Source organism: Chelonia mydas, chromosome 9 (assembly GCF_015237465.2).
Source record: "Chelonia mydas isolate rCheMyd1 chromosome 9, rCheMyd1.pri.v2, whole genome shotgun sequence".
In the NCBI taxonomy this organism is placed as follows: domain Eukaryota; kingdom Metazoa; phylum Chordata; order Testudines; family Cheloniidae; genus Chelonia; species Chelonia mydas.
The window spans coordinates 101,166,061-101,186,997 of NC_057855.1; the positions used below are offsets into that span (position 1 = coordinate 101,166,061).

General features: G+C 51.9%; 1 protein-coding gene across 6 annotated transcripts in view; it reads right to left on the reverse strand.

Moving 5' to 3' along the window:
- The window catches only part of ZMYM3 (zinc finger MYM-type containing 3), a 52,532-nt gene that overhangs the window by 21,381 nt on the left and 10,214 nt on the right, over positions 1-20,937 (reverse strand). For 4 of the 6 annotated variants that reach the window (XM_037908670.2, XM_037908669.2, XM_043522934.1 and 1 more), the window contains exons 2-11: positions 9,555-10,454; positions 7,992-8,035; positions 7,559-7,631; positions 6,593-6,884; positions 5,983-6,160; positions 5,280-5,492; positions 4,319-4,469; positions 3,843-3,958; positions 763-849; positions 241-391 (exon numbers count right to left, since the gene is read on the reverse strand). In XM_037908670.2, coding sequence (XP_037764598.1) covers positions 241-391; positions 763-849; positions 3,843-3,958; positions 4,319-4,469; positions 5,280-5,492; positions 5,983-6,160; positions 6,593-6,884; positions 7,559-7,631; positions 7,992-8,035; positions 9,555-10,437 — 2,188 coding nt within the window. In that variant the 5' untranslated portion in view covers positions 10,438-10,454. Of the gene's footprint in view, positions 1-240; positions 392-762; positions 850-3,842; positions 3,959-4,318; positions 4,470-5,279; positions 5,493-5,982; positions 6,161-6,592; positions 6,885-7,558; positions 7,632-7,991; positions 8,036-9,554; positions 10,455-13,660; positions 13,868-16,322; positions 17,740-20,937 lie in introns of those variants that run through there. The other 2 variants (XM_043522933.1, XM_037908671.2) reach the window with 2 other exon arrangements.

Consider the following 20,937-nt stretch of genomic DNA (forward strand, 5'->3'; position numbering starts at 1 on the left):
CAACCCTCAGACAGAGAAAAGCAATGAGACAGCCCTCCCCAAGCTGACACTGGATGGCAAGGCCTCTTCCCAGGTGCTGGCAGCCAGGACTCCACCCCTGAATCAGCCTCCCTGCATTACAAGGCAAGGCCTTTGCCCTGGCACAACAGACTTCCCTCCATTCCACTACAAGGTCTCTCCTTTCCCCAAGCCATGGGGCCGGCAGCAGGCGCCTCCCTCTCCCATGCTCTCTCCATATACCTTCACTGCAGAAGTTCTTCTCCACCCCAGAGAAGCGGATCTTCTCATGCAGCAGCTTCTCCTGCTTGCAGTGCTCACACTGGGACACTACCCCACGCAGCCGCTTGAAGTCCTCACAGCAGTCCTTGCAGCAGAACTGGTACACTTTGTCCTGCCAAAGAGACCGCTGCCTGGGTCAGCCAGCCTGGCCGGACAAGCCTAGGCTGGCTAGGAAAGCAGGAGCGGAATCATAGCGCTGGGTAGACAGAGTCACAACGTCCCCAGTGTAGGAACTGGGGCAAGGGGAACTTGCCCCAAACCCAGCCCAGCCTCTGCCCTGACCACCAGGAGAGCGTCTTCCACAGTCACCCCTACAGGGCTATGGCTGCCAGCTAACCTGGCCGAGAGGAGGCTGACCTGGACTCTGCAACTCCTGCCCCCTCTTCAGAGCAGGGAAAGGAACCCAAGGAGGCTCTGCAACCCCTCTGGTTTGGGCCTCAGCCCCATGTACCCAGGGGCCAAGGCCCAGCTGTCTCTTCTCACCTGCCAGTCCAGAATCTCTGGCTTCCCGCTGAAGAGATTGTGACAATAATGACAGTTCAGGTGGATCCCCCCTTCGGGGCTGGTGCGCTGCAGGGAGAAAGGGAGAAAGTTAAAGGAGAAAGGACACGTAGGGGGCAGATGTACCCACCGTGCCCACCAGCTGGAGCATTCCTGCCCAGCCCCACCACACTCACTGGCCAACGTATCCCCACCCACCTCTGCCTGACAGCACATTCTAAGGTCACTGAGCTTAAGGCCAGAAGGTGACCATTACAGCATCTGACCTCCTGATGGTGACAAGCCATTACATTCCACCCAGTTCCCCTTGTATTGAGCCCTAGAACATGGGGTTATGTTGGAAGCAGATCTTCCAGAAAGGCATCCAGCCTTCATGTGCAGGCCTCAAGAGACGGAGAATCCACCACTTCATGGGGAGTTTGTGCCAATGGCTAGTCACCCTCCCTGAAACATTGGTGCTTTATTTCTTATCTGAATGTGTCTAGCTTTGGCTGCCAGCCACTGGTTCTCACTCTGCCTTTCTCTGCTAAATTAAAGAGCCCCAGAGTGCCCTGTATTTTCTCCCCAAGAAGGCATTCAGACACTGTGATCAACTCAACTCTCAAGCGCCTTTCTGACGAGCTAAACACATTGGCCTCTAAGTCTCTCCCTAGCATACGTTTTCTCCAGCCCTCAAATCCTTGTTCTGGCTCTGTTCTGCGCCCTCTCCAGTGTTTCAACACTTTTTAAGGTGTGGACACCAGAGCTGGATGCAGTCCAGGATCAGCCTCACCAACGCCTTATTCAGAGGTGATGTCCCCTCCCAGCTCCCCACTCACTATGTCCATTTACACAGCCAAGGGTCACGTTAACCCTTTGCCAGAACATCACACTGGGAGCTCCCACTCAGCTGCTTGTCTGCTATGACCCCTAAACCCTTCAGAGTCCCTGCTTTCCAGGATACAGCCCCCTCCCCAGCCCTTGGCATTTTTTGTTCCTAGATGCATGAACTTGCATTTGGCTTTATTAAAACACATGTTGTTTAAATAGGCCCAACTTACCAATCAAACCACATCACTCTGTATGCCTGCCTGTCCTCAACATCATTTACCACTGCCAAGCTTTGTGTCATCCACAAAGCTTATCAGCAATATTTTATATTTCCTTCTGGATCATTGATGAAAATGGTGAACACTGGGCCTAGGAGGCCAGTCCCTGCGGGACCGCACTAGAAACATCCCCATTCAGTAATTCCCTGTTGACAGTTGCTTTTTGAGATCTGTCCATCAGCCATTCTTAATCCATTTCATGTGTGCTTACAACTACAATACCCACCTGCTGAAGTGAAGAAACAGACTGACAGAGCCAGAAGAGTACCCAGAAGTTACCTACTACAGGACAGGCCCAACAAAGAAAACAACAGAACACCACTAGCCATCACCTACAACCCCCAACTAAAACCTCTCCAACGCACCATCAAGGATCTACAACCTATCCTGAAGGACAACCCATCACTCTCACAGATCTTGGGAGACAGGCCAGTCCTTGTTTACAGACAGCCCCCCAACCTGAACCAAATACTCACCAGCAACCACACAACAGAACCACTAACCCAGGAACCTATCCTTGCAACAAAGCCCGTTGCCAACTGTGTCCACATATCTATTCAGGGGACACCATCATAGGGCCTAATCACATCAGCCACACTATCAGAGGCTCGTTCACCTGCACATCTACCAATGTGATATATGCCATCATGTGCCAGCAATGCCCCTCTCCCATGTACATTGGTCAAACTGGACAGTCTCTACGTAAAAGAATAAATGGACACAAATCAGATGTCAAGAATTATAACATTCAAAAACCAGTCGGAGAACACTTCAATCTCTCTGGTCACTCAATTACAGACCTAAAAGTGGCAATTCTTCAACAAAAAAAACTTCAAAAACAGACTCCAACAAGAGACTGCTGAATTGGAATTAATTTGCAAACTGGACACCATTACATTAGGCTTGAATGTGGATGTGTCATTACACAAAGTAAAACTATTTCCCCATGTTTATTTTCCACCCCCTACTGTTCCTCACACGTTCTTGTCAACTGCTGGAAATGGCCCACCTTGATTTGGTTTGTTTGTTTTTTCCTCTCCTGCTGGTAATAGCTCACCTTACCTGATTACTCTCCTTACAGTGTGTAGGTAACACCCATTGTTTCATGTTCTCTGTGTATATAAATCTCCCCACTGTATTTTCCACTGCATGCATCCGATGAAGTGAGCTGTAGCTCACGAAAGCTTATGCTCAAATAAATTTGTTAGTCTCTAAGGTGCCACAAGGACTCCTTTTCTTTTTGCAGATACAGACTAACACGGCTGCTACTCTGAAACCTGACTGATATCAGAGAGTGGTAATTTTTTTTAATCAACACGTTGCGTGTCACTATGACAAACCCCTTACTAAAGTCTAATTGTATTACATCTACACAGTTCTCTTTCATCAGCCAAACCAGGTTTGTTTGACAAGACCTATTTCCCAAAAACCATGATGACTGGCATGACTTACATTCCCATCTTTTAACTCTTTATTGATTGATTCCTGTATTTGCTTTTCCATTATTTTGCCAGGGATTGATGGCAGGCTAACCAGCCTATAGTTACTCAGATCATCCTGCTTGTCCTTTTTGAACCATCGCATGACATTAGCTCTCTTCCAAGTCTCCTGGAATTTCCTCAGCATTCCAAGATTCACTAAAAATGCATGTCAGTGGGCCAGAGATCTCCAACTCTCTTAGGACTCTTGGTCCATATTATCTGGGGCTGCTGTTTCCTGGGACTCCTACAGGGAGGGCACACTGGAAAGTCCCAGCTGGGGCATAGGAGTTGCAGGGACTGTGCTTGCAAGTAACCCTGGTGCTGGCCCCACCCTCTGCTCTTAGGCTGGGTGCAAGACGTAGCTGGTTGTAATTTACTCCTATGCCCCAGCTGGGACTCTCCAGTGTGCCCTCCCTGTTGGAGTCCCAGGAAGCAGCAGCCTCTGCTGGGAGAGGAGAGGGACCCCTCCCTGACAGGAAGCATGTTTCAATACCTGGAATTTGGTCCAGCAGCTGGGGCTGCAGAACTGGTACACAACCCGGTCAGTCTTGTTGTAATAGCAGGGCTCAGACAGGCTCTTTCTGCAGAAGCTGCAGGGCCTAGCGGGACCTAGCAAGACAGAGACAGTGATGGCAGCAGCATGGAAGGTGGGACTGGAGGGAGAGAATGGGCTGCAAGTTCTTATCCCATTCTCTCCAGGTCTGTTATAGTGGACCTGGTACTCAGACACCCTGGTGCAACAATCCCAGGAGAACGGGGATGCTGGGCTTTGCCAGGCAGAAATGCTGCCTCAGGGGACAGGGAGGTCGCAGCATCACTCCAGCTTGGTGCCCAGCCTGGGCTTACCTAGGGCAATGTCGGAGATCCCCGAACATGTGACACCTCTCTCTCTGCGAGCTCCCCCTAAGCCTCACTCCGACAGCTCAGAGGTCAGCGACACAGGGCCCTTTGGGGCTGATGTTCTCTTACCAGTCAGACCCGACTGCTTCACTTTGTGAGAGGTGGTGCAGCAGATGGAGCAGAACAGGCCCATTTTGCCGCTCCGATCCACGTTGGGCAGCATGTCGAAGTTCTTACACAGCGTTTTGCACCACATGCAGGGGTACACGCGGGTATTCTTCTGCAAGCATAAAGCAGAGCGCAGCTACTGGAGAGCTCAGGCCTCTGCTTTCCTCCATCCCATGTCCTGGCTGGTCCCTAGCCCATCCTCACCCCATCTTACCAACTCTACCTCCTCCGATCCCCTTCAATGGCCCCACAAGGCAGTTCTCCTACAGCAGGCTGACATGAACACACAACATGGACAACAAGCTTGCACTCTGTTCCGCCCTTGGGTCACAGGCCCTGGCAGCTGTTGGCAATGTCCGAGAGCAGGCCACGCTCCCCTCTGCCATCTGAGAACCCACCTAGATCTCAGGCTAGCCTGGAGCACACAGACGCTTTGTAGGGACCCCATGGCTGGATGCAAGAGAGGCCACTCAGTGGGGGCATTGTCTAGTTCACTGAATCCTGCACAGCACAGCAGGATAGAACCAGCTCTGGGTTTTCTGGCCACCGCAAGGACCCAGCTCTGTGCCTTTGACAATCAGCCTCGCTAGGCAAGTGACCAGGAGCACCAGCCCACCTGCCACAGCGCCAGGCCGACTGATCCAGCCAGCCCACTGGCCACAGCGCCAGGCCTAGGGAGCTGCAGTCCCAGAAGCAGGAGTAAGCTCAGTGCACCTCCACTCGTTTGCTTTGAAGAGAGCCTTTGGATCTCTTTTCTTAAGAAGCTTCCTGAGCGCTGGAGGAGCGGAGAGGGAGACTGCTTGGTGTTGCTGCTACTGCAGAGGGAGTGCCCTGCACTGAGACAGGGGAAGGCTGGTAAAAGCCTCGGGAAAGGGAGACGGGTGCCCCCGGAGCCCCTCCCCATCTCCAGGAACCCGCTCACCTTCTTGTAGCTATTGAGGCAGGTGGAATTGCAGAAGCGTTTCTGCTGCCCCTCGTGGAAGAGGTACTCCAGTGGCAGCCCCTTGTTGTAGATGTAGAGGCCGCAGTTATCGCAGCAGTTGGTTTTCAGCCCCTTGGTGGCTCGGAATTTGGTGAAGCAGGCATCACTGCAGAGCCGGTGCACCACGTTCCCATTGCTGACCTCGTGCTGGACCTGCACACACACCGGCACCAGGTTTCCCTCAGAGGCAAGCACAGGCCCACCCGGCCATTCTGCAGGGGTCTGGCCCTCGAGCTGGCCTGTGTCTCTGGGCAGGAAGGGCCATTAGTCTAGCAAACCCGTGCAGGCTGGCTCCCACCCCAGCAGGACAATGGAATGAGTGGCACGGGGAGCTGCAAGGGGCAGCATGGGGAGAGAGAGCAGAAGCTGCACCTCTGGGGCTGACGGGTGGAAAACGATGGACAAGGAGGAATCTGAAAAAACAAGCCCAAATCTGCACATGGGCCGCAGCCTGAGCACATAGGAGTCCCTGGAAGGTTTCCCAGGCCGACCCAGATACTGATAGGCTCAACCAACCGCTATAACTGCACGAGGCAGCTCACAAGCACCCGGAAAGGTGTGGGCAGTTGCATTAACCCCAGCTCCAGCGGACGGCTTCAAAGCTTCTTGGGCCAAACACTGGAGAGACCAGGGCTCTGCTTACCTCCCCAGGCTTGTGACAGACACTGCAGCGGCTGGTGTCCGAGGCCTCTGCAGGCTGAGGGGCTGGTCTCTGCTGCTGCGCCTCATAGAGGGAGAGGCACACAGAGGTGCAGAACTCATGGAAAGAGCCACCTGAGCCAATCTGGGCCACAACAGAGTCCTTGGTGTTCCAGATCTCTCTGTGGGGCAGGAAGGGACTGGTTAGCACAAGGGACACCCCAACTCCAGGACAAAGAGGGAGGGTGGGCCGTAATGCAAGGGGCTCCAGGACAGGGGGAGGTGAGGGGGAGCAGAAAGTGCAGCTAGAGGGAGTGGAGTCCTGTGGTGGGGAAAGACAGGGTATTGGGGGGGAGGCCAGGAGTGTGAAGGGGGGCGAGGGAGCCGGATGGGGTAACATGCGGGGAGAGCAGACAAGGGATTCAGCAGGAAGGGAAGTGGGTTGGGGAGAGCGTGAGGGTGGGCGCGAGGGAAGGTAGGCGGAGGTAAGCAATACTGTGAAAGCAGGGCACATGGGTGAGGAAGGCGGGGTGAGATGGGGGGGAGGGTCGCTAGTCAGATGGAAGGTGGGGGGCGGGGGCAAGAGGGTGGGTAAGGCAGGAAGGGGCACGCACTTTTTACAGAAGGTGCAGATCTTCTTGCCAGGTGGTTTCTTGGAGAAAGTGGTGAGACAGGAACTGGAGCAGAAGAGCTGAGGGAGCCCTTTGCGCTGGTAGGCAGTCTGGCCCTTCTGCAGTGGGGTCCGGCAGTTGGCACAAGTCATCTTGGTGACGGTGGAGCGCGCAGCCCGCTGAGCCATCTGTGTGCGCAAGGACATGCGGGTCGAGCGCCGGGTACGGAAAGGAACAAAGTCCTCATCGTTGGGATCATCCACCATAGCATCCGAGTCCTCGTCAGAGACTGGGACTGTAAGCAGGGAAAGGGAGAGACAGATTCCCCGTTAGGGACTGCAGCATAACCCCATGTCCAGACTCGGGACGGGACTTTCTGGAGTCCATTTCAGGGTGCAGGACCTGGAATTTCCTCAGCAGGGAGGAGTAAGGGACTTTGGAAAGCTGTAATGTGCTGGCAGGGGATGAAGCAGGAAACCCCCAGGCTCACTGAGCCTTGGGCACTGCTGTCTCCACACTCAAGGCACGATTCTTTCGGGCCAAGCAGCAAGTTCAAGTGCAAACAGTTAGAGCAGACTGAAGAAGTCTCTGCACGTTCCACCGTGCATTACAGAGAACAAGGCAGCACCCCCAGCCCCTTCCCACAGGAGAGAAGGGAGCAGGTGGCACAGCCAGAGTGCAAGGGGCACAATTCCTCCGCACTCCTACAGGAAGGAGCAGGAGATGCCACAAGCACTTTTAGACTCTGCATCTCAGAGGCAAAGACTGGATGTTTTCCCCCAGGAAAGTCCCTACAATGAAGCCTGCCTCCTGATCCCCAGATGGGGTGGGGAGAAAGGGACAGAGCTGCCCAGGGGATTGTGCTCCTGGCTGGGAAGGGGCCTCTCAGATGAGTGCTCAAACCGCTCCCCACCCTCTCCTCCTCCCCCCACTTAGAAATGGGCCGAGTGGCCAGCCTAGGTTACTTACTGCTCTCGGAGGAATTCACAGTTTCAGGCCTGGCTGCCTCTGATCTCCTGGCTCGTTCGCTTCTCTTCTGCTCCTGGAAGATACCCAGAGAACATTCAGACCAACCATCTTCTGGGGTGACCACAGACAGAAAGCCTTGGTCACTCCCAGGGCCCAGCCTCAGGGTTCTTCTTTCAAACTAACTGCAGATGGTTCAAGCTTTGCTGAAGCCCAGCCAAGGTCCTGACTGGTTAAGCAGGGCAGGGGGGGCCGAGCTGGCTTAAGAGAAAGGGGCTCTAGCCTGGCAAGTGGCAGGGAGCTAAGACTGAAGCCACCTGCACAGGACAGAGAAGGTGTCTGCCCCAGGAGACATGCACACTCCTTCCCATGCTCACTCAGAGGGGTGCCTTCAAGTACTCTTGCAGGCAGAGGCACTTATCTGAACTCTCCTCACCTTCTCAGTTGGCTGTTCACTTCCCTTCCCAGCCACGTCTTCTCCTGCAATGGAAATACAGACGACACCTGAATCCCAGACCCCAGTTCTCTCCAGAGCAGGGGAAAAGCTGCCTGCTCAGAGACAGCAGCCCTCTGCGTAAACAGGAGGGGCTAGAAATCACAGGGAAGAAGACCAGCCTTTGCTCCTGCCTACACATGCACAGCAAGGCTTGATACCACAGAGTCACTTGGAGGAAGAACCACATACAAGGTGTGGTATCCACGGCCGGGAGCATGCCGCAGGGAACAGGCCTGCATGCAGAGCGGGAGAGAGAGACACTGGGCAGCTGCAGCTGTCACTTCTACATTTTCGGAGCCAGCCTGCCGACCTGGCGACCGAATCCTCTCTGTAAACACAGAACAGACTCAGCCTGTGAAGGGAGTGGGTAGGTCCAGGCCTTCCTCAGCCTGGTGTGGAGAGCAGGGCAGGAACCCTGCCTAATGGAGACATGCCCCGCCCACGCTGCTCCGCCCCTAGTGCCAAGGTAGCCTCAGACATTACCAACCAGCACCAGCATGGGCTCAATCCAGAGCGTTGGCTGGGGGACCAGTAGCCAACAGAAGCAAACTTCAAGCTACGGCAGCCAATGAGAGTGCTCATTTGCACCAGGGCCCTGACTGCCAGAGCTACTAATCCCTCCTGTGGGGGCCACTTCCCCAGCCCACCCAGTCAGCAGGAGAGGCTGGTTCACATGCAGAGGAGACCTAAGTTCCCTGTAAGCTGCGCAGCCACGCAGCAGCCTGCTTAGCACCGTGCAGGCGCTCAAGAAACCCACCCAAAGACCTGCAGCGGCTGGGGACCGGCCGGGGGAGGGGGCCGCTCCGCTGGCCCCAACTCTGCTGTGGTCTGGATCTGCTGTGGCCAGGGCGGCACAGCCCCAGGCGCAGCCGGGTCACTCCTCCCTGGGCCCGAACCTAGTCCTGGACAGGGGGAGGGGCGCCTATCCTGCAGCCCCAGCCTCGGAGCTGCCGCGACAGGGAGAGGTGCCTCTCCCCTCGAGCCCAGGTGCTGCTGTGAGGAGAAAGAGCTGGGGGGAGTCCTCTCTCTTCGCTGTAGCCCCGGAGCACCCTCCTGCACCCCAAAACCCTCATCCCTGGCCCCACCCCAGAGTCTGCACCCCCAGCCGAAGCCTCACCCCCACCCCCTGAACCATCTGCCCCAGCCCCGAGCCCCTCATCCCCAGCCCCACCCCAGAGCCGCACCCCCAGCCGGAGCCTCACCCCTCCACACCCCAACCTTCTGCTTTAGCCCTGAGCCCCCTCCCACACTCCAAACCCCTCGGCCCCACCCCCCACCACATGAATTTTGTTATGTGCACCACATGAAGGTCATGTGTCACACATCGCCTCCATATTGGTGTACATAACAGAATTCATTCTGCACATGCGTGGGAAAAATTTGAGGGAACACTGTCAGGAGACTCCAGGGTAAGACTAGAGCTGATCAGTCTCCAGTTTACTGGAGCAGAGACTGCCCACCACTCGTTATGCAAGAACTTTGCCCCGGCATTGGAAGACCTACCTGGAGATGATGACCGTGTGGCCTCCTGTGCTTTCGGCATGTTCCTCTCTTGTCTGAGGGCATTACCACCATCCTCATCCCCCTCCTCAGCCTGGCTTTCGTCAGTGTGCTCAGGGGGCAGGGCAGGGCTCTGTTCTAGCCCCTCTTCTGCTGCTGGCTCCTCTTTTTGCACAGGGGAGCTTTTCCTTGGTGCCTTCAACCTTGTTTTCTTTGCCTGCTTAAGATTGGGCTGTGGCGGAACTGTTGGCAAACTTGAGAGCTGCGTTGTAAACTCCTCCATGGGTGGTGCAGAGCTCAGCTCCCCTGCGCTAGGACTGGGCTGCAGGGGGGACTTTAGGGTGTTGCCATCACAAAGCACAGTAGTGGCTGCAGCACAATCATCTTTTAGGTCCCCAGAGTCATATTTTGGTTTATCTTCCCCTTCTTTCCAAGCTTCTGGCACAATGTCTTCCCTAGCCAGCCCAGAGGAGTCCCCATGCCCATCTGCAATGTCCTGGGAAGAATCTGCCTTGTACAGACCCTCCAAATCCCCTGGTTTATCTAGACCCATCAAGCCAGTGGCTTCATCCAAGTCATCTAAGACACCAGGTTTCTCCAGAACGTCCAAGACACTGGGTTTATTTGGATCAAGGTTGTTTGATTTGCTTAGATCAGCCAAACTGTCTGTTTTCACCAAAAGGTCTAAGTCCCCATCTGCAGTCACCTGCTTGGTCTCATCCCATTCCATCACAGGGGGCTGAAGACCTGACGCTTGCTGTGTAGAAGCTGTCTGGGAGCCCAGAAGATCTTCCCCAAACTCCATGTCGGCAGGGAGATCACCAATCAGTGGCTTATCAGGCAGAGAAAGGGGGTCCAAAGATCCAGGAAATTCACTGGAATCCATTTAGAAGCAGCAAACAACTGGGAATGAGAAAGAGCCAGAAAGTCAATGTTACGGTGTCTAAATATAGCATTACCCATTCTTCCAGGCTGCACCAGGAGATCCCTGCTGGGAATCTAGCACAGACCAGGAGACAAGTAATCCACCTCCACTTCTCACAGTATAACAGGGAATTACAAACTTCTGGAGCCAAAAAGCTGCCTTGAGCTCTGCCTGCCTGGGAATTTACCACGACATGCCTATGCTCCACCATGGCCAAGATGCAACTAAAGGGGTGAGTGAGTATGTTTACAGCAGAGAAACACAGTGGGCTACTACAAAGGAACTGTGTTTCAATTCAGAGGACTATGTGTAGCTATTCAGCAATCTGTAATGCGGTAGTGGGATTGGTGCCCCACCGCCCCTTCAGTACTTCACCAGAGCCAGACGAGGGGGCAGGATGGGTCAGTTCTCAAACAGCTGCCCACATGTTACTATTTAAAGTGCCTTTCCTCCCAGCCAGTCCATCTCACCACCAGGAGCCGGCCCCTCCCCCACCCCCACTGTAGGAACCCCCTGCAATCTATGTAGCCCATGCCATGGAGACAGACTATCCACAAGAGCTGGGAGTCAAAAAACACAGGGAGACAAGGACACATCTCTGGGATCCCAGCTGTGTAGGTGCAGGAGTTGCAGAGTGTTTGGTTTCTGCAGAAAGAAACCTTCGGGGGGAGGGGGGGGAGTAAGGCGGGTTATAAGTGAAGACAGAAATAACCCTAAGAGGCTAAAAACCACTGACAAAACATAACGGAAAATCATAAACTAGTATCTTGGGGAATTACCCTGAAACTAGTACAGAGCAAGCTAGGCAGCAAGGATGCATCAATCTGTGCTACCCCTGCTGAAATGAGATCACTTCTGGGCTCCTAATTATGTGAGAGATTGAAAGTTGAAGTCTAAGGAGAGCCACAAACATGATCAAGGGCTGGAGGAGCTGAATTATGAGGAGAAACAGAGATACATATGCCTTTGCTAAACAAGGAAAACCACCACCAACTATATGACAGATGTAAAAACCAAAGAGGGAGAGGGATCCTGGGAAGTGCCCAGCTGGATCAAACCTATGGTCTACCCAGGGCAGAACTGTTTTTCTGATGCGGCAAGAACCGGACGCTTCAGAGGAAGGAGCAAGAACTCCACAAGAGCAGATGTAGGATAAAGCATCATTCTAATCCCTAAGAGTTAGAAATTGGTCTAAGCCCTAAGGCAGGAGGTTTAATGTGCCTTCCAACATTTGTTACCAAACACTATTCTAACTCTGGACATTCTCAACCCTGTAGATGTCCACTTGTTTCTTAAATGGTCAGTTTTTGGTCTCAGTGACACCATGTGGCAGCAAGTCCCACTAATTACAAATTGTGTGAAAATGTATTTCCTTTTCTCAGTTTTGAATCTGCCACCTTTTAATGTCATTAAAATGTCCCTCTGTTCTTCTGTCATGAGACAGGGATAACAGGAGTTCCTGATCTACCTTCTCTCGACCAGTCATTATTTTACAGACCTTTATCACGTCTCCTCTTTAAAGGTAACAATCCCTATTTTTTTCCAATCTCTCTTCAGGGAAGCTGTAGCAGCTCCATCACTTGAGTCTCCTAAACCAGCCCCCAAATAGCAAGCACAGTGCTCCTCCTCAGCTTGCTCCCATCTGTAGTACCTCTGAGTCTCTTACCCCGGGTCCTCTAAGTTCCTGTGGCCAGCACAAGACTCCTCCTCTCACCTGCGCCATAATACCCCTTGGTGGTTGCTTCTATAGCTCTAGCACCTATGAGGAGGGAATTATTACAGTGTTTAGTCCAGCATCCTCTCTGGAGGAGCTGGGACCTGCCGCACTAGTTGGCTGTGTAGAAGTCACCTCACAGCTCAGGTGAATAGAGCACATTTGGAGTTCATATGATCCGAGATGATTTTACTGTGAAGAGAAGATAGCGGCCCCCCCCCCCAGCAGTCAACACCTCTTGAAAGGGCGTATTTCACTCCTGCCACACGCCCACACAATCCAGAACAGACTACAAATAGGGTGCAGCAAGGATGAAGCCTCCAAAGAGTTTTCTATCTCAAACAGGTTTGCGATGCAAGATGAGGAAGGGTAGAGGGAGACTTGACCAGCTCCTTCTTCTCTTCCTGCCCACAGCAGGAAAGCCAGGCGTCACTCACGAGGCAGTTTATTTCGAACTAACACATAGGAAATACATGTGTGGAGCAGGAACAGACCTGGGGAAACTGTCTTCAGAAGGACAGGTAAGAGTCTGACTTTGCAGCCAGACATTGTAAACATTTTCAGTTATCGACTAAAATAGGAATAGCCAAATATCCTACTTCAGGGTGGCAGCTGAGAACTGCTGCCCTCAGGAAGGGAAAATGATTCACCTGGTACTCTACTTCTCTGAAGACATCATCTCACACACCTGTCTCTTCAGCAAGAGACTAGCACAGCTCCCCTTGTCCCATTAGGGCACCAGTAACAGAGCCATGCCCCCTACTACTTTTGCATGCTACCTCCTGTCAAATATAAATGCTGCCCTCCATCTGTTCCAGGCAGTTCCTCTGGCTGGATAGGAGGCAACGCTCCCAGGATGAGCCAGTTCAAGAACATAAAATCTAAGATGCGCCTCAGAGAAAGGAAAAGAGAAAAAAACAAGTGCAAGAGAAAAGCCCCTCCATGAAGAAAAGGTCCAGAGCCCTAGGGGAGGTGAGAATGCTCCAGAGAGGAGATCTTCCAAGAAGTAGAACAAGTAAAATAATCTCTCCTTTTCTAACGATGCCCTCTACCAGGATTCCCACTTCTGGAGAGCAAGAAGTTAGTATACCGCAGCAGCGACCAGCAATAAGGTCAACACCAGCCCAGTGAACAGGGAAGGGTTTCATTTGATGTACAAAGCAGAGGAGACAGACACTTCTCAAATCCACAATTAGGTGCAATGTACAAGCTTGCAGAATGAGCCACAGAGGCCAAACACACAGACAAGATTGGTCACTGTGTGAAAACAACACAAAGCTTCATTTGGTGGTGGGAAAGTTTGATCTCCTGTAATAGGGGCTAATCAGGCCTAGTTCACCAGTGTTAAAGAGCTTCTTCTCTAGGAAGCCCCCAGCTAGGGTTCCACTGGGCTGCAGCTCAGGTCCCTTGTTTGGGACAGCCAGAAACCAGTCCTCCTCAGTCCCTTGCTGTTCCTTGAGTTACTTTTACCTCTGTAGTCTTCCCCAGCTTCTTTGTCCTGCTCCTTCCTTTGCTGGGTTGGTTGGTTTGGCAGCTTTTCACCAGCCTGCTGAAGGAATACTCCTCCTGCAGTCCCCCTCAGGGCAAGTCTACACTGCAAAATTAAGTTGACCCTAAGTTACATCAATGTACAGCTGCCACAGTAATTAAACTGCTTTTGCATGTCCACACCACACTCCTTGTGTCGGCGGCGTGCGTCCTCACTACCAGAACTTGCACTGATGCAGAAAGCAGACACTGTGGGGAGCTATCTCACTATGCAACTTGCCACCATCTAGTGCAGGATGGTTTGGGAAGGGTTTGCAATGCCTCATGGGGGCAAATGAGTCATTAAGAGGCAACTGGGACCATGGTTTCAACATCCCATGATGCAGTTTTCTCCATCCCATAATTTTATCTGCATCCTATGATGTCTGTGCCTCTTTTCAAAAGCCCTGCAAATCCACGCATCCACCATGTCTGTGAGAAGCATGGATCCTGCACAGGTCTGCACTATTTTGTGAGCACAATGGCCCTGATCCTGCAGCATTTGCAGAGCCACCAGAGGAGCTGTAGGGAACAGGACAATTCCATGGACGCTAGCTTGTTGTGGAACACAAACAATAGAAGGCTGTTGCTAGCCTTCACGGAGTAGCTGCAGATGGGGGAGCACCAGTTCTGGGCCTGAGAAACAAGCACTGACTGGTGGGATGGTATTGTTATGCAAGTATGGGATGAAGAGCCGTGGCTGTAGAATTTTTGGATGGGCAAAGCCACAGTCCTGGAAGTGTGTGCAGAGCTTGCCCCAGCCCCCCGGTGCAGCAACACCACAATGAGAGCTGCACGGACAGTGGAGAAGCAAGTGGCAATTGCTGTGTGGAAGATGGCAATGCGAGATTACTGACAGATCAGTAGCAATCTATTTGGAGTTGGGAAATCCACCATGGGGGTTGCTGTGATGCAAGTGTTCAGGGCCATTTAATCGCATCCTGTTACGAGGGATTGAGACTCTGGGCAATGTGCAGGACAGGAATGGGGTTCCAAAACTGTGATAGGGTGGGGGGGATGATCCACATATCCCTATTTTGGCACAAGACATCAACAGAAAGGGCTACTTTTCTATGGTATTGCAAGTGCTGGTGGATCACCAGGGACACTTTGCTGATATCAACGCAAGATGGTCAGGGAAGGTGCATAACACACATTTTTAACACAGGCCTGTTCAGAAAGCTGCAAGCAGGGACTCTTTCCAGACCAGAGAGTTACCTTTGGGGATGTTGAAATGACAACAGTGATCCTGGGAAACCCAGCCTGCCCCTTACTCCTGTGGCTCACGAAGCTGTACACCAGCCACCTTGACAGCAGCAAGGAGCGCTTGAATGACAGGCTCAGCAGGTGCAGCATGACATGGAATTTACCTTTGGACATTTGAGAGGACACTGGCACTGTTTACTCATGAGATTACTCAATGAAAAAAAATATCCCAGTGGGTATAGCTGCCTGCTGTGTGCTTCATAGTATCTGTGAAGCAAAGGGGGGAAAGTTTCTACCGGGGTGGAGATGGAACAGCTGTCTGCTGATTTTGAGCAGCCAGACACCAGAGCTATAAGAAGAGCTCAACAGGGAGCTATGCAACTCAGGGAGGCTTTGAAAGACCATTTTAATAGTGAGCCACAGTGACGCGTGCTGCTGTATCTTGCTCTGCCTGGCATTGTTTTGGGGTTTTTTTGCAGCCCCGTATGAACCTTGTAATGAGTGCTGTGTGTGTAGTAACAGAACACTGCAAATGCACCTATTGCTATTATCTGTGAATGATGTCAGGCCTAGCCATCATATGTTGTGAGCTAATAAAAATGAATTAAGTTTCCATAAATAGACTTTTATTCCAAACGCCGCAAACAGACATATTTGTAACTGAATGAAACTTTATAAATACAGAGAAAAGAACCTTTGAAGAAGAAAGAACAGTCATTTCCATTTCACATACACATACACCAACTGTCTCTGTTGCAGGGTGAAGTGGTATGCGTAATGCACCACGTGGGAGGACAGGGGTGTGGACAGGTGCCAGAATGCAGCTCTTTATGGGTTGCAGAGGGAGGCAAGCATGGGTCTGTTGAATCTGAAGATCAACAAGAGTCTTCAGCATGTTTGACACTTGAGAAGTGCTAGCATCTCCTGCTGCACGTTTCTCTCTTTTTCCTGTGCTTTTCTCCTCTCCACTCTATCCCTGTCCATTCTATCCACAAGGGTGATCCTCTAAGCCCTGTTCTCAGTATCCAAAGCACTAGAGGCTTGCAGGATCTTTTGGAACACATCATCCCATGTCCTCTTCCTTCTCCTCCTCATGTGGCTCAGCTGGTGTGGATGGAGAGACCCTCAAGGCCACATTTCCAGCTGCAAAAGATGCAATGCACAAAGCTACTATTGTGAGTTTATTCGTAAGATAAATGGAAACTTGGCATACTGAACTCACTCCCCTTGATCCACACAAGTTACAAGCACTACATTCTCACTTCTCCTTGGGATTCACAGAGCATGGGGCAGTCCCTTTACTTCTATTAGCTATTTCACTACCTCTTCTAGCATGATCAAAAAAAGAACAAATGAACGGACAATACCAAAGCAATATCAAAGCAAACTCCATGCTTACCAGAGATTCCTTCCCCTGCATCAGGCTCGCCGATGCTGGACAACAGAGACTGGCTTGACTGCTCCAGCATCAGAAAGAGGTCCTTGCTCACCACACCACTGGATCCACCCTGGTCGCCTGTCCCCCATGCTCCTCCTTTTCCAACACCTCTTCCTCACTGTTCACTTCAGGGACCTGTTACTCCAGCTCCCCTGAAGTATCCAAGTGGTTCTTCTTGGCAGTGGTGGTGGGGTCTTCACCAAGAATGGCATGCAACAATTTGTAAAAGCAGCGTGCCTGCCGCTCTGCACCAGACACTATTTGCATCCCTTGCCTTCTGGTACGCCTGCCACAGCTCCTTGACTTTTACGCAGCACTGCTGCGGGTCCCTCTTCTAGCCCTTCTCCCCCATGCCCCGAGCGATCCGCTCGTAGATATCAACATTTCTGCGGCTGGAGTAGCGCTATGCCCCCACAGCCTCTTCTCCCTACAGATATCAACCACTTTCGGTGTACTCCAGGAGGGAGCTTGTCTGCAGCGTTGAGCAGGCATGGACATAAGCTAGGTGAGCTCTCCATACCAAGCAAACAGGAAATGGAATTTCAAAAAAGTGTGGGGCTTTAAAAGAGGAGGGGTGTCTACCCGTGTACCTGGCCCCCAGGCAGTGGACTTCAAAAAGATGACCAGAGTGGTCACAGTGGGGCACCTCCTAGAGGCCAATAAAGTCAACATAAGTAACGCATTGTCTATACTGACATCGCATTGACTTAACTGCTATACCTCTCGCAGAGGTGGTGTTAAGTCGGCACAGAGAGCGAGTCACTTTGGTGGGAGTGACATTTTAGTGTAAAGAGAAAAGGAGTGGCCACTGAATGCATCCGATGAAGTGAGCTGTAGCTCACGAAAGCTTATGCTCAAATAAATTGGTTAGTCTCTAAGGTGCCACAAGTACTCCTTTTCTTTTTGCGGCTACAGACTAACACGGCTGCTACTCTGAAACCTGTCATTATTTTAGTGTAGATTCCTACAGAGTTATATCGACATAAGCTGCCTTGTGTCGACATAACTCTGTAGTGTCGACCAGGTGTGTACCTGCCTTGCAACCTTTTTATCCTCACTGTTGCTGTGGAGTTACCAAATCAGCTCTGGCTGAGCATGAAGGCAGTTGCTTTGTTAACTCCCTGAATGCTGAGCCAGCATGGCGTATACAGATGCCACAAGACCTCCCCTATCTTGGGAACGTGTTCTGGAACACAAGTCTGAAACGGGACTCCTTCCTGTAGGCCAGTCCAAATACAAACACCCTTGTAAATGCATGGGGACAGGATCGCGGATCAGCCTTGCTGATATCTACCATGGAAACATCCCTGAGGCAGGCCGTAGAGGCACCTGTGTCGAGGCATGCTGTCCAAGGCCCAGGGCGCCCCCGGGGGGGTGCAGGGCCCAGGACATAGGCACCCAGTTTCTAATCTGCCGGTGGGTGCTCCCCCGCCCACTCCACCCCTTCCCCCAAGGCCCCACCCGTTCCCCTCCCCCGAATGCACTGCACCCTCGCTCCTTTCCCCTCCCCCCCCCCGCACCTCCTGATGCCACAAAACATCTGATCCACGGCAGGCAGTAGGCGCTGAGAGGGAGGGAGAGGCGCTGATCGGTGGGGCCCGCCAGCGAGCAGGAGGCACTGAGGGAGGTTCTGGGGGGGGGGCTCTTCCTCGTCTCCCCCTGCTTGCCTGCGGCTTGCCTCCTAACCCCGCTAACCCACCTCACTGTCCAAGGCCCCCCAAAGTGCAGGGCCCAGGGTGGTCGCCCCAATTTGCTGTACCCAAGGGACAGTTCTACCGAGGCCAGTCTTCTCGTTTCATGCAGTCAGGACCAGTGTTTCCTTTAATTTATCTCACCCGTGTGCAGAATGAATTTTGATATGTGCATCAATATGGAGGTGATGTATGACACATGACCTTCATATTGGTGCACATAACAAAAATTCATGTGGTGGGGGTGGGAGGGGGCTCCGGGCTAGGGTGCATGGGTGTGAGGGCTCCGGCTGAGGGTGTGGGCTCTGGGGTGCAGCCGTGGATGAGGGGTTTGGGGTGCAGGGGGGTGCACTGGGGCTACGGCTAGTCCCCCCAGTTCTCTCTCTCCCCGCTGCAGCACCAGGGCTGGGGCTGCAGGATAAGTGCCCCTTCCCTGGCCCCAGCAGGTCCAGGCCAGGGCTGGGTTTGGGCCGGGGAGGGGGCACCCCAGCTGCACCTGGGTCCAGGACTCTGGGCCATGCCCCCATGCCAAGCTGTGCCTGGGGGCGGGGTGGGCCTACCGCGCTGCCCTGGCCACGCCTGGGGGCATGCCGGGCCGCAGCAGAGTTGGGGCTGGCAGAGGGACGCCCTCCCCAAGCCGGTCCCTGGGCAGGTTCCCTGAGCGCCTGTGCAGTGCTAAACAGGCTGCTGCGCGGCTTACAGGGAACTTAGGTCAGGACACCGTAACATGAAAGGCAGTAAGGCATCCGCTCAGACGGTATCTTCCTGTGAACAACACTGCCCTGCATATTGGTGTCCAAAGGAACAAAGAACTCGTTGGACTACCTAAGAACAACTAAAGGACGTAAGCATTTGGAAAAAGGCTTTATTGGGGTGAGCATGTGGGCGAGGGAAACCTGTTAGGCCAACAGGCTACTGAAGTGGAACTCCACCACCACAAAGAGGGTTCTAAGCCCAGAGCACCACCGTATCCTTGTAAAACCTGGAATAACGTGCACCAGCCACTGGGGCATGAATTCAGTCAGTGTTCACTTTCATTAGCTTTGTCAGGACCGCACCGATACCACTTGGAACAAGGTTTTTAGTGGACGGTTTGAAGAGCAATAAGCCCGGCATAAGGCTGATATGGAGCTACAGAGAGTGCCTGACTGTGACGGTTCATGGGAGGCTCAAACAGTTGCCCAATGTACCTGGATGGAGTTAGTCTTTAGGTTGGACTTAGGCAGATGTATGGGGGAAAGTAAGGGGTCTCTTTGCACCTCATTGCAAACTTTTTCCACTTGGAGTTGTAGGTCTTTCTGCTAGGTGGCTTTCAAGAGGCCACAAGTTGCCTGCTTAGAGACTCCATGACTACAGATCTCTGCCTTGCCAGGAGCCATGCTCCTGTGATGGTTCTGAGCGATGCTCTGAAAGCCAGATTCTCAGCCCAAGGATAAGCTTTGGCTGTCTGCAACAGGGCAATGAACCATACCTATCTGGAATGGCAGAGGGCTTTTGGGATCATTGAGTGTCTCTCTCTCCTGGACTTTGCCAGAAGGTCTCCTTTCACAGGGCTGCCCAGGAGGCGTCCCTTTATAACGTGGGATTTTCTTAGTGCCACGAGCAGGACACTAGAGGCTTATTATTCATGGGAGTGCTGAAGTGATCTACCTTTGGTACCCCCCTCCCATGGGGGAGATCTAATCCACAGGCAACTCACGAGGATCTACCACAGATCTGTCTACAATCACATCTTCCTTCCTTCAGTCCTTAGTGGAACAAAGGATCTGGTCCAAGAGGTGAATATACAGCAGAACCTCAGAGTTACGAACATCTCAGGAGGAATGGAGGTTGTTTGTAACTCTGAAATGTTCATAACTCTGAACAAAACGTTATGATTGTTCTTTCAAAAGTTTACAACTGACAATTGACTTAATGCAGCTTTCAGAATTTACTATGTAGAAGAAAAATGCTGCTTTTAACAATCTTAATGTACATGAAACAAGCACAGAAACTGTTTCCTTACATTGTCAAATATATATATTTTTTTAAACTTTTTTTTTTTTTTAGTAGTTTATATTTAACACAGTACTGTACTTGCCTTTTTTTTTGGTCTCTGCTGCTGCCTGATTGCATATTTATGGTTCCAAATGAGGTGTGTGGTTGGTGGGTCAGTTCGTAACTCTGATGTTCAACTCTGAACTGCCCGGTAATAGCGACCATAACGTAACTAAATTTAACATGCTTGTGAGGGGGAAATGCCCAAAGAAACCCGCCACAGTCGCATTTAACTTCAAAGGGGGAAACTACACAAAAGTGAGGAAGCTAGCCGAGCAGAAATTAAACGGAAGAGTCGCAAAGAGGAAACGCCTACCAACTGCATGGAGACTATTTAAACGCATCATAGCGGAGGCTCAAACTAAATGTGTATCCAAATTAAAAACAAGCAAATAAAAAACACCCAGTAAGATGACCAAAAAAGTGCCACCATGACTAAAACAGCAGAGTAAAAGAGGCACTTAGAGGCAAAAAGGCATCCTTTAAAAATCAGAAGTCTAATGCTACTGAGAAAAACAGAAAGGAGCATAAACTCTGGGAAGTCAAGTGTAAAAGTATAAGGTCAGCAGGCCAAGAAAGAATTTGAAGAGTAACTATCTAATGACAGCTAATAACAGAGAAACAGCATTTTATTTATTTATTAGTACATCAGAAGCAGGAAGGCTGCCAAACAATCGGTGGGGCTAAAGGGGTGCTAAAGGAGTGCTCAAGGAAGACAAGGCAGTTGCGGAGAAGCTAAATTAATTCTTTGCATCACTCTTCATTGCAGACAATACGGGGGGAGTATATTTCCAGCCATAATTTTTAGGTGACCAATCTGATCCACTGTCCCAGACTCAAGTGTCACT